Source organism: Engystomops pustulosus, chromosome 3 (genome assembly GCF_040894005.1).
Source record: "Engystomops pustulosus chromosome 3, aEngPut4.maternal, whole genome shotgun sequence".
NCBI classification, from domain to species: Eukaryota; Metazoa; Chordata; class Amphibia; order Anura; family Leptodactylidae; genus Engystomops; species Engystomops pustulosus.
The window spans coordinates 33,242,626-33,256,951 of NC_092413.1; the positions used below are offsets into that span (position 1 = coordinate 33,242,626).

Sequence of the window (14,326 nt, forward strand, 5' to 3'; positions counted from 1 at the left end):
TGAATATAAAACGCAAAGCAATATGCTGTACGCAATTCTACTATTATTAGAGTACAGAGAAAAGGGTTTTATAACATACGGATTCATCTAAACAAACATTTGAAACTTTACTTTCCATAAAATCTCATAGAATTGTTTTTGCTTTTCAATATCAATTTCCTACAGTGCAAAATGTGTACCACATTGCAGTATAGAAATGTAAAACATTTAGGGAAGCACATACATCTTGTGTGCAGATCCCCTTGGCCAGATTTGAGGAACCGAGTGCTACTAGACAACAAAGCTAGCCAATCAGATGCACGCCTAACCAGACGCAAACTCATTTTCCAAAAAAATAAATAGAAGTGGAAAGTTTTTCTTAAGATACTAAAGTTATGTGATGAATTCTGTGAAGCCTAAATACTGTGATGGAAAGTGCGTTTATTTTACTACTAGTGTGTAATCACGCTGGGCAGTATAATGGTGTAGAAGATGAGAAAGAGATAGAATCTGCAATCAATCAACAAGATACAGAAACATTTCTCTATGTAATCAGAGCGTTCAGTTACTAGAGCATAAATCTCATGCAAGGCATGTATATATCACATTACATTGAGGGAAAATAGACACAAGATTATTGGGACTGTATAGTCCAATGAAGGACACAGAAATGGTGATGGACTAGAGTGCCCGGGGCCCACCACTGTACAGCTACATGCAAATATTTACTGAAATCCATTTGCAAATTCTAAAAACGCAATTGACTTATAGCTTACTTGGAGCCGTTTCACTAAAAAGTTCTTTGAGTCCATCCTTAAGCCCCTTGAAGACAGCGTTGTGCTCACCTGGTGTGTACCTTGGCGTAATACATGGCCGGGTGCAGGAGGAATGGGAGATGTTGAGTGTTCCTCACCTCTCCCCCTCCATGGGAAGCCCCATGTTTCTGTATAGAGGGCAATTCCTCCATTCTAATGGATGACAGTATTGCAGATTGAAGTGAATGTGGCCGTATGCTAAACATTTTAAAACAAGTAGCACACGGCCATTTAAAAACGTCGTTGTGCAAGGGGTCCTTGTACTTGGGCCATTCAGCAATGATTAGTAAACTCCATCAAATATTGCACATCAATAGTAAAATTACAGAAAACTCAATGGAAGCCACTAAAGTCAATGTACATAGCAGTGTTCATGTGAACCTTGCAATGCAGATAATGTCCATTAATAACATCACCTTATGAATTGTGATGAGCAGATCCGAGAAAAATCTTTTTTGGTTCTGGGTTTGTACCCAATCCTCGACCCCTACCTGCGATCAGTACTTGCACCGAACCCAAGCGCTAACCAGTTAAATGCTGCTGGTGTGCAGACATCAACATTTTCAGGAGGATCGCTGCTCCCTGTGAGGTTATCGGGGAGTGCCGACTACCACCCCAAAATGGCAACACGCATGCGTCATTGGCATGTGATCTGACGTGCATGCGCCACATGGATTTAAATGACGGCAGCACTTATTGCGCATGTTAATGGCACGGGGGATTGATCTGAACCTGGACCCAAACCTCAACATCTGACTGAAGTTGGTGTCCAGGTCTGGGGACCCCAACTGGCGGAAACTTTTGGTTCCCATCTGCTCAACACAACTAATGGACTCATATGATTTCTTCCTGCTCTGCCTTGATCTTTCACATCATTATTAACACATTTATATACAAAGAAAAGTGATGTCTTACCTCTTCTCGATTCTTCTTCAACCATTCTTTGGCGGTGGTCAGAGCTATGACAGCGGCTGGCTCATTTGGAAATCCTAAAAGAGAAAAAAAAGAAGAAGAGAAAAGTGTACATGAGAACGAATACTGGAATTTGTTGAGATTTACCATTTCCGGTTACATGATCTGAATTTGTGCGAGTATTATGTATAATGTATAATAAAGCATGCATAATTCGATTGTTAAACTTGAAATCCATCTTCTATTGCAGCCTCGGACGTTTGTCCTACTTTAGTCTTTGCTGTAAGTACTCCTTGAAGGATAGAAAGTTTGATGCATGAAAGCCAATTTTCCTTCATTTATTTATATAGGTCACCTACGTAAGCTACAAGAAAGGGAGTGGCCGAAACAGCAGCAGATGTTACAATAGGGGATGTCCATATTTCATGCTGGAAACGGCTAAAACATTTGTGTCTGCATTAATTATACTGAAGTGATACCCCACAATCCCTCAAACTGTCGCCAGTGTTCTTGGAATAACCTTGGGATGATTCTGGTAAGACTTTGCATTAACCAGTAATTACACGTTAATTATTTCCAGCCAGCATATAAAAGGTTAAAGCAAAACAACTACAAATACGTTGGAGGATAACCTTGGATTGGGTTGCATGGGCTGAGCATATAACTAAAAACTGCCTTTATGGTTCTCTACAGAACGTAACCTTGAGGGGGGGTCGTCCCAGTGACACAATTTATCAGTTACATACAGAACATCAGATAAGTCAATGATACTATATCCCCTATTGATGATGAAAATAATCTTGTGTCCACTGTTTAGATGGAGGTACGCATGGGCTCTGCGTCACCATCCAAAGTCTATTGGACTGATAAAGGTAGCAAAGCACTTGGTGGCAGATTATGACATGGGAATGCCAGAGTCCAAGTGTACTTGGGGGCTATAGCCAAGGGCGTAACTACAGGGGTATCAGCTGGGACCTGCAGTGTCAGAGTCCCTCGCAAGTGGGTATTGGGTGTGTATATGCTGTATGTATGTGTATGTGTGGTGTGTATATACTGTATGTCTGTATATGGTATTGCAAGTAGGTGTCTATTTGATTTATGTGTGTATATGTGATGTGTGTATGCTGTATGGGTGTATACGGCACTGTATGTATTTTTGTATATGCTGTATGTCTGTGTATACAGTGGCGTAACTAGGAGAGACAGGGCCCCCAAGCAGGCCCTGTCACACAGGGCAGTTACAATCACATATACATACACTCATGTGCACACCCAGCATGTACACACACATTCAGTGCCATATGCAACATGCTCACATTGTATACAGACACCATATACACATCACAGATACTGCATATATACATCACAGTATATGTTATATACATATTATGGTGGACAATGTGCAGTACAATATAGATCCTCCATTCTTTATTGTGTCAGGTTGGATAACGGGGTCCCCTGACACTGTGGGCCCCATAGTGGCTGCTACCTCTGTACTTACTCCCCTGTGTGTATATGATGCATGGGTGTATATGGTACTGCATGTATTTACCGTATGTATTTGTGCATATGCTATATGTCTGCATATATGGTGTGTATGGGTATGCGGTGTGTGTGTATATATAAGTATATAAATGCTTAGTGTATATATGAGTGTATAAATGTGTGTGATTGTAACTCACATGTTTCAGTATACAAATACTTACATTTTTAAGGGGGGTCTACTATGGGGCCCTGCCTCTCCAAACCGCTATCAATGGCAGGTTAATACTGCTTAAAAAAAAACTATTACAGTATATTTGCATCTTTATGACTTACAAGTGGTTGAGAGCTTCTTGGCTCTGTATGTGCCTTCTCTATGACACAGGTGAAACAAAAAAAGGAAAACAGAATGAGGGCACTGTTCATAAAATATTAATTACCGTAGATGGGGCCCCAATACTTGCGTTATGGATAAAACCATCTCTCAACTATTGCTGCATACAAACTGCTCCACACCTTGGTCTTCCAGGTGGCCGGTTAGTAGCGATCAGTGGTACTATATCTATGGCATTTACCATGATATTTTTAGCCGTCCTCACATTTTGATCACATTTGAAACTTTACTAAAACTTTCATCTAGGGTTAATAAACCTATGGGCTCAGAAATCTCTTTATGTCAAAAACTCTATATTTCTTGCCAAGACCTAAGTTCGCAATTTACCGCCTGTGGTTCCAACGCCCTGTAGTGCAATACTTAAATAGCTTAATCCCTGTATAAAGTAATGAGAAATAACAAGATAAGAGACGTCATAAATAGTTAATGCTTCTGGGTCACTTCCTAGTCACGAGCAAATCCGAACATAGTAAAAGCGACACCTGAAGAACGATCCTATGTATAATGCATTAAACAGCTAGCAGGAGCGTAAAGTAGACACCATAGCCACCTAATATCTAATAACAGCTGCCAGGCACTTAATAAGAGACAAATAAAAGCCTATAGCAATGTTTATTCTGAAGGATTGTTACTGAACAGCTGTCACGCTAACACAATGAAGTCATTTTGTGTTGTCAGCAATAGATGAGCGAGATGTTTATGAAGTTAAAGTCAGCAGATAATTTTAACATTCGGAGAAGTGTCTGTTACCAATATAATAGCGGCGTCTCGGGACTGCTTGGTGTCATCACTTTTAATAGTTTAAAGCTAAAAAAAAATGAACCCACTGAACCCGTTATTGCCATTATCAGACGCTGAGGCATAGCCACTCGAAAACATCTACCAGGTTAAAGGGACTTTGTCAGCAGATTTTACCCCGTTAAACTACCCGCTCTGTCAGGATGCGTATGAAATGTCCTTACTAAAATTTCCTCTTTTAGGTGAAATCTCTCTCCTTTACCCAGAATAGGTCTCCTCCAAAGTCAAGTGAAAATGTGTAGAGAAGAGTCATATTTTAGATGAAATGAGTCACGTTAAGAGATTTAACTTCAGAGCCAACTATCTCCAGTTCTAGAATATCTAAAAACATGATATTGTGATATTAAAAAGAAGAATCTCATATTTCAGATCACTTGTGGTTCTGTGAGCTACACAATGGGATATACTGTACAGGCAACTAAAGAAATAGGATCTGGAACCAGATCTTTATCTGCTACTTGATTTCCAATTATATATTTAAGGGCTCATTCACACGACAGTCATGTACATATGTCCCCCGTATACGGCTATGCCGCACGGGCAATAAGCGCTCTCCGTTCTGAGCCATAGCCCCAAAAAGATTTAGCCTGGTCTATCTTTGGCCGTATCTACGGCTGTGTGACTACTATTTTCTATGGAGAGGGTGGGGGCGTGCACTGCATTCTATGGCACGGTGGGCACACGTTAGTGTGAATGTAGCCTAACTGCCTGTGTCTCTGGATCACTGACCCACAAAACTCACACAACCTGATGTGAAATTCTTATCTTTTATATGACACCAGAAAATGTTTATAGGTACTTAAATCACCCTTCCCCTCGTATAACTTGGGAGGAGATTTTTTAAAGGTAAATTGGAGAGATTAAACATAATATAGAGAATTCTAGAAAGGATATTTCATACTCTTTTTGAAGGGGCTAGTAATTTATTGTGGTAAAATCTGGGGCCAGTGTCCCTTTAAGCTGAACTCCTCCACGACTGGCCAATGTTAACATGCTTTGGCCAGTGGTAAAGGGATGTATAGAGAAGGCTGTTCATACAGGGTGAAAATAGCTGACACCTGCCAGTAGCTGCCGACCCGACAGTGGCTACAACCATCTTCCCAGTAATGGTACCGAATATTAAATGGCGCCATTAAAAAGTACATTTTGTCTCGCAGATAACAAGCCCTCGTAAAGGTTTGTAAATGGAAAAATAGAAAAAAAAAGATCTGGCTTGTGGAAAGACCGGAGAGAAAAATGAAAATGCAAAAACCCGAAAAAACCTAGTCCAGAAGGGGTTAAAAAAGTATTTACAAATAATAAAAAACACAACACTTATGATTTTTCCTATCCTCCCGATCACATTCAATCCCTGGTTCTCTGTTTATCTCAATACCGGTGCTTGTTACCACTGCAGGAGCATAGTCATTGGGGGGGGGGGGGGAATTTTTAGTCAATAGAAAACCCCTTAATAGAGGTCTTCATTAGAGATGAGCGAGTATACTCGTCCGAGCTTGATGCTCGTTCGAGTATTAAGGTACTCGAAACGGCTCGTTGCTCGGACGAGTATTTCCCCTGCTCGAGATCGAGCATTTAATTAAAAAAACACAGTGAAGAACAATGAAGAATAGAATAAAAACAGTGAACACAGGATCATTTAAGTGAAAAAGACAGTGAAGAACACAGTGAAGAATAGATTACAGATGTTCGGCACATCTGCTTACTTGTCGGAAGATACGCGCGGAACGGCAGCAGGGAGACATCAAGCAGCAGGGAGACATCAAGCAGCACGGGGAGACATCAAGCAGCACGGGGAGACATCGGGCAGCGCGGGGGAGACATCGGGCAGCGCGGGGGAGACATCGGGCAGCGCGGGGGAGACATCGGGCAGCGCGGGGGAGACATCGGGCAGCGCGGGGGAGACATCGGCCAGCGCGGGGGAGACATCGGCCAGCGCGGGGGAGACATCGGCCAGCGCGGGGGAGACATCGGCCAGCGCGGGGGAGACATCGGCCAGCGCGGGGGAGACATCGGCCAGCGCGGGGGAGACATCGGCCAGCGCGGGGGAGACATCGGCCAGCGCGGGGGAGACATCGGCCAGCGCGGGGGAGACATCGGCCAGCGCGGGGGAGACATCGGCCAGCGCGGGGGAGACATCGGCCAGCGCGGGGGAGACATCGGCCAGCGCGGGGGAGACATCGGCCAGCGCGGGGGAGACATCGGCCAGCGCGGGGGAGACATCGGCCAGCGCGGGGGAGACATCGGCCAGCGCGGGGGAGACATCGGGCAGCGCGGGGGAGACATCGGGCAGCGCGGGGGAGACATGGGGCAGCACGGGGGAGACATGGGGCAGCATGGGGGAGACATCGGGCAGCACGGGGAGACATCGGGCAGCACGGGGAGACTTCAGTGGAAGAAGAGGAGCGGATCCCGGGACAGTGTATCACCCCGACAAGTAAGCAGATGTGCCGAACATCTGTAATCTATTCTTCACTGTGTTTTTCACTGAAATGTTCCTGTGTTCACTGTTTTTGTTCTATTCTTCACTGTTCTTCACATCTGATAACTTGTCGGGAGATAATATACACGCGGAACAGTGAAGAATAGATTGCAGATGTTTGCATACATCTGCTAACTTATCAGAAGACATTCTTTTTCAATTAAATAACACATTTTATTCCTGAACCATGGTCCCTTTGAAAAATGCTCGGGTCTCCCATTGACTTCAATGGGGCTCGTTATTCGAGACGAGCACTCAAGCATCTGGAAAAGTTCGTCTCGAATAACGAGCACCCGAGCTCGCTCATCTCTAGTCTTCATGCTTAAGACATGTATTGTATATCATATTCCCAGAATATGCCATGAATATATAAAGGCTGTTGCTCAAACCTTTGGGTCTCCCATATGTGTCCTGGCCTCCATTCTGCAAATCAAGGTGTCCAAGGACAAATCTAAACTGCCAGTGGTTACACAGGAGTTAAGCTAAAAAAATCTCCATTAAGCTTTTTATTTCCACATTCTTTATTAAAAACATAGAGGAATAATCATCGCATAATGACAAAGTTATTGTACAGCAGAGAATTTGTTTACATCTGGCAGAATATGATGAGAGTTACATATGGAAGGGGCACAAATCACAAGAAGAGTAGTACAATAAAACAGGCACCTTAGCACAACAATTTTACTCAATCAAAGTCTTTTGGGTATAGGTAGGGATAGAGAGAGTAGGACCGGGGAGGAAAGTCAGAGGGGAGGATGCAAAGCGGGACAGGGAGTGTTTTAATCAGCCAGTGTGGAGGGAACAGGAGAGCGTACAAACTCCATCCAGGGGTCCCAGGTCAGGACATGTTTCTCTCCGGAGCGGTTGACCTCGGCAGGCAGTTTCTCCTTCCACTGGAGGGATCGAATTTCTGCGAGCCAGTCAGACATTGCGGGGATACCTGGGCATTTTCAGAACCTTGGGATAAGCAATCTCCCCACTATCAGAAGGAATCCCATCAGGGATCATTTTGTCTTAGGGATGGAGAAAGGGAGCATAGACAAGAGGAGGTGGGCTGGTTATTTTCTTATTGGTGACCCATTAGTTTGCAGACTAGGTCAACCACTTGGAATCAAAAGGGGTGCAGCACATGGCATTCCCATCAAATATATGGCATGGAAGCTATGGCCTGAAGGCTTCTCCAACAGTCAGTAGGACATGAAGGATAGATGGAATAAAGTCTAGCCGGGGTCCAATACTATCGGGACAAAATGTTATAGTTTCTTGGGATTTACAAGAGACTGATAACTCATAAGCCCTGGACAATTCCTCCGGGGTGTATGTTTTATCTAGTTCTCTCTCCCTCAAAGAAGGGGGTAGGTTCCACCCCTCTATCTAGGAAGAGGTCATAAATTGCTGAGATTGGGAGAGAGGCACAGGAGTTTGAATTGCCTGAGCTCACAGTGGAGATTAAGGTGACCTTTGTTGGTGATGTAAATGTAGGAAAGCTGAATGTATTTCCATGGGGTACATGAAATAGAGGCAGCGGCCATATCAAGTGGAAGGAGGGCAGAGTCCTGTATGAGGTTCCTAAATACAAGTGGGGGTCAAGTCTGAGGGGGGCCAAAAAAACAGGCTGGAAACCTTGGAGAAAATCCGGATTATTCGTGATGAGAACTAAAGGGCCGTCTGGGTCAAAAAGTCACATGGAGATGTTGAGCTGCTTCAGCATTTTCAAGACCTGAGAAGCCGCATATGGAAGTTTGTGCTGGTGATGAGCAAGTGTGGTGTATGTGTAAATTCTGGTGTATGAGATCTGCCTAGACACCCAGTTTCTCAGGTCTTTCTGCAAGCATTGTAAGAAATGGTCCTAATTCAGGGCATATGTGAATGGAAGCTCACATGGGATTTCAATGCCTCGATAGGTAAACACCTTTGTTTTCCAGGTAAACTGTTGATGGCGGAGATCACAGATCGTAGGGGATGAGAGGCCCGGTGTCAATGCTACACTTTTCGTTTGCACAACAACATGACTATTAAAGTTTCCAACATCCTGACCCCTTAATTATCTCTGACCTAATCACCCAATACTCCTCCGCATGTAGCCACCAATCACCTACTATTAATTCTCACAAAAGACGCCAGGGCTTCTCCCATGAAACCTCCTTTTTCCTGAATGTCCTATCAGAATGTGTCAGGTAGACCATTACACTCCAAATATAACCTGATAATCTACTTGTGCCAATCCAAAGTAGATTGGGGTCTTTTGTACTTATTTGTTATTGTTTAAATGTATATGAACCCCTTATTGAATTTACAGTAGAGCACCAATACATTAATGGTGCTCTGTAAATAATAAACTAGAGTCTACTTACTTGCTGGTGAGTGCCCGAATCATCTCCCACTTGGACTACTCCTCTATGGTCGCCAGCTTAATTTAACAACCCTTCAATCCATTCATAATTCGGTTTAACCATCTTTTTCCATGCTATTTCTCTGCCAGTCTCTTCACTGGTTACCCATTTCACAGTGAATTCAGTTTCTAATACTATCCATGACTTACAAAGCCGTCCAACCTGTTCCTTCCGTAAGTCATCTATCTAAAGACCCCAATATCTTGCCCAATATCTCAATAGTTTATATATCACAACAAAAAAGTTGCACATTTTGCATGTTTAATCTAACACCCCCCTCCCCCGATCCTTGTACTTTGGACACTCTTCCTATGTGCCAATTATATATCAGAAAATCCACCCATTCTACAATGCACAGCCAGCTACATATGTCATGAAAGAACATTGATCTACAAAATATGTTGTGTTTAATCTACTTTTATATACAGTCAGAAGAAAGTACTGATATCTGAAGACCTAATGAAGGTCCCGGATCAGAATGTTTTCCTTTCATTTACTAAATGGCAGAGGATTTAGCGTTGGTTCAATACTAACATACAATTATATCACACAGCAATCCCAGAAGTTTCATGCTGTGATACGGCTTTCTCATAAGATTTGTCTCAATAACCCGGGCTTATTTTTTGTAAATGACTACAATAATTTGTAAATTCTTGTCTCTTTGAAGCAGAACTGTGGGAGATAAATGTTTTCATGTTATTCCTCATAACTAAATATTAAGAAATGATGATTAAAAAAAAATGATGTGCTGAAAAATACTGAAAATAAAGATGGAAAAAAACATCTTGCATAATACAAAGGTTTGGGGCAGTGCATACTGTAGTTATGTGATTTGTTTAGCTTTGCTTGGCCAACACTTCACGTCACCAACATTTTCCGCAGTACTATTTTAAGCCACATACACACATCAAGGGCCAATTTCACTAATCAGCCTATGTAAAGGTTTCCCGCAGTTGGATTCAGTTCTAGGACCACGGATCTGCAATGCTAACCACAGGCTTCCTATTCCAACTGATCCAAGGTTCAAATCTGAAAATATCATTTTGATTTCATATATCCACAAGAGCAGTGGTGGTGATCCTAAAGCATGGGTGGCACTCTCAGACCTCTCCATGAGCACCCAGGCCATCAACCAGCACAAAGGTCACCACACTGGTATCAAAGCCTCCTCCTGCAGTCTCCATTTAAAGTGAATGGAGGAAGAGGAGTGAGGAGTTGTGGACAGAGCTGTACTAACATTGGAGATCCTGTTTCTGCAATTCTTCCTGCTCAGGGGACCCTGGAGGGAAGGTTCAATGATAATTTGAATTTATCCTCCTTTCTATTGTATTGGTTTCCTCCGATTTAATCAGATGACAAAGCAGGGAGCTATAAGCACTTAGTGAAAAATATGTGAGTTTTGGTTGCAGTTTGGGCACTTAGTTTGGTTCACCAACACTGCCCTAGAGTCTAGTTATGGTGGCATCTTGGTAGATGTGTTAACTGAGGGGTACAGAAGTCCAAGATCCTCAAAGGAATCTGGTTACTGAGGAAATTGTACTTTATTAAAGTAATTGTGTTATCAAAACATAAAAATAGTTGTACCAACAAAAATGCTGACCAGCAAAGATCTAACCACTGGGGGGTCCCGTTTCCCAATTGCACAGTATCATAGTGTCAGCAGTAGACAGCAAATGGGAGTGCTGTGCTCAGCAATTTTGGATACTACCATACAATTAAAGGGAGCAGCATGATGCTACCTCTCCGACCATTTGTGAGAATTGAAACCCTGTTCTCTGAATTGCCGGGGCTCCCGTTCTTATGATCGGTTGGAGTCTCAATAGTCAAACCCTCACAATCAGCTTATTATAGAGGATATCTAAATTAGTTTGTACAAGCCCTTTACATTTTTATCCTTTTAAATCTTTTAAGAACATATCCCTTTTCTGATTTTTTACTGTAATTGCATGTCATTGTTTTCTCTTGGGGATCAATAAAGTTTCTATCTATCCATCCATCCATAAATCCATCAATACACCCATCCATCCAAAAAGGAAGAAAGTCCAGAGCAGCACAGCCGAATGTGAATGCATGCCAAGCCGTAGATTCCTTGGCCACGGTCACAGATAACTAATCCAATGAAGACACATAGTGTAAAAGAGCAAAGGTCTATCTGTATTCCATGATACTTCACCCAATATTGCCATGGAATAAAGATACATCTATCCATCCATCCATGTATCTAAAAGAGTGATTGTTTTTTGTGGAATAAAATGCATTTAATATTCTGTGCAAGGAAGGCTAAAAAAATCCCACATGAGTGGAGGTTGTCGATAAAACACAGTAGGACGATATTCTTACAGAGTTTGTTTTTATGGCTTTACTTTGTAGCTGGGACGACAAAGCCCATTTAAGAATGTACGGGCTGAAGAAAAGTTGCCGTATCTTGTTCTTTACTACGTGCAGAAAGTAGATTGAAATTGTAAATTGCCTACTTGACATAATAATTCCCAGTGAAATCTTACTTCAAAGAGAATGTGTACTTCAAGCACAAGACAGAAAATAAGATTCAAATTTCCAAAATGAACCCTTCTGCGAACCCACATAGCGTTCCTTACAGTTGATAAATTATCTTTATTCTGTACAATCCGTAGGTTGTGGTATACCGGCTGTGCGTCTTTCTATAGTAGCTAATTTAATAAAATTGTGGAAAAGAAACAAACAGTGCTAATGTTATAGGGCAAAAATAGTATAGGGTGAAAATAGTATGGGGTGAAAGCTCTAAAATATGCATCATAATGGTACCTTCAAAAATGGAACTTGTTAAAATAATAAATTTAAGACCTTTATAGTAATTGGTGAATAGTGCAATAAAGTGCATCAAACAAAAATAGGCTAGTTTATCAGAAGTAATCATTAACAGCCCATCCATCAAATTAATTTATTGCATAATGTCTTTGATTGAGGGAAGACCCCCAATAAAAAAAACTGTAAAAATTCTATGGATAGCAAAAGTTTGAGGAAAGATTATATACAAAACCCTAAAGGCTGTTGTAGGTAAGGTAAAGGTTAATGGATAGTGAGTTGATGGACCCACCATGCCAAAAGAACAGTTTGGCTTTAGATGAATCCTAAGTGTGGCAATGCCAGCTTTCATCCCTTACTCCCTGTGTGGGTAGCTGGACTTTACTGTGACAGAGTCACAAAGGTTCAACATCCCAGAGGACTCCTGGTAATGGTGGCAGCCAGCCCAAAAAGGCTACTGGATGACATTGCCAAGCTACAGGAGGTCAAGCAAACAGTAATCAAAGACAGGCCAAGGTCAGGTCAAGAATTGTCCATGCACTAGCCAAAGGTCAGGGCAGATAGTGAACGTTCAGTGTTAGGTAAGGCTTTGGTGATCATCAATAATAACAACTAGTTTAAGCTATAAAATCCATGGGTGTCACTTTCAGAATTTGGAAACAAGTTATATGTAAAGGACTCTAGTGACTTTTCAAAAACTCAGCCCCTCCCCTTCCAATATGTCATCCAAATAGCCTAATAGTATATTTAAACATGGGTCCTCTACATAGAACATTTCCATCTGTAAAAGTGGTACATTTTCCATGAAGGTTCCTCTAAATTATAATAGATAAGTAATTATGAATTATGAAACGTACTGATAAAACGAAATTCCATGTCCTCGGATAACTGGGCCACATTTGACTGGGTATGACCTGATTTGTCTACATGAAATATTCATGAAAAGCAAGATGCTTCCAAGCAGTGGACAGATTGCTTCACACATAATTGTGGTTATAACTACATTGATCTTGCAATCCTTTGTTTTCTTTTGGATTTAATCCTCTAAAATATCATTTTCTAACCCTAAGCCGCACACCATTACAATGAATACTGTTTTGGGGCATTACCATTTCATCCCTAATACATTAAAATTTATCCTCGCTGGGACATTTTATGTTTAATTAAAGATATAAACAACAAGTAGTATTTAATTTGATGCTTCAGAGAACTTGGAGTTGAAGATAAATAGGCTTAATAAGTCCCAAGATGCACATAAAGTTATTTTTGGCTAAATGTTGCAATTGGAAAGTAACCCAAAAGACATTAATTCTTGAAATAGCAAAAAGACAGGAAATAAATTGTCTATTCTTTTACTCTCTGTGCACTAATCATTAAGGAAAAAGTTTGTGGCTTATTTAAAAAAAACACAGTCTTTAAGTCTGGTTAATTACTCAACAGTATATCTTACTGATAAAATAGAAGAGGAAGAGAGAAATCCCTTTAACCAAATGGGTGTAACTTGAGAGAAATACGGGAGGAGCCAGCAGCCTTTGGGGGCCCATATGTGGCCTGTTCCCCCCATAGGAGGAGACACATATTTAAAACAGTGCATTATAGTTGGGACCTAATGCAGAATAGTTGCTTTAAATTATGCCCTTTTAATCCATTTATGAAAAATCTAAAAAATCTGATAGACTGGCACCTGATTCCAGTAGGAAACTTAAAGAGGTATTCCCATAATATCTATTCTATTATATTATGATATATTCTGTGGATATGTGACCTCCTTCCCGCGACGATGCTGAACGGAGAGTGTCATGTCTACTCTAGCCATCCTACATTCAGCATTCATTTTTGTTCTCTCCGTGTTTGCGTGGGTTTCATCTGGGTCCTCCTGTTTCCTCCAACACTCTAAAACCATACTGGTAGGTTGATTAGATTTTGAGCCCCATCTAATCATGGCTATGATCGAAGAGTTCCCCTGGCCACTATAGCCATGGCTAGTAGCTTGGAGCGTTCATTTGCCAGATTGGCTGTCCAGTCTCCAATTCAGCAATACCCCTGGGTTGGGCAGACAAACCGAAACGCAGACATCATGTCCTCTCATCTTTACTGGTGACATGAGATGGAATAAAAGCTAAACCGATAAGTCTTTTCCAAATTAATGGATTACCAGCAAAGTCGATATCCATAAGGATATGACCTAAGTCCATGGCCTCTCACCTAGTCTCGCCTAGTCAAAGCATTTCCCAATACAGTACTAATGATGTTGCAACATCAAAACGACACTGTCTACTGTTGGGTGTCT

The 14,326-nt window shown here is 41.7% G+C and overlaps 1 protein-coding gene across 3 annotated transcripts in view; it reads right to left on the minus strand.

Moving 5' to 3' along the window:
• MACROD2 (mono-ADP ribosylhydrolase 2) overlaps window positions 1-14,326 on the minus strand; it is a 1,393,268-nt gene that overhangs the window by 294,981 nt on the left and 1,083,961 nt on the right. For all 3 annotated transcript variants that reach the window (XM_072140441.1, XM_072140440.1, XM_072140439.1), the window contains exon 8: window positions 1,710-1,783. In XM_072140441.1, the coding sequence (XP_071996542.1) occupies window positions 1,710-1,783 (74 nt within the window). The remainder of the gene's footprint in view (window positions 1-1,709; window positions 1,784-14,326) is intronic.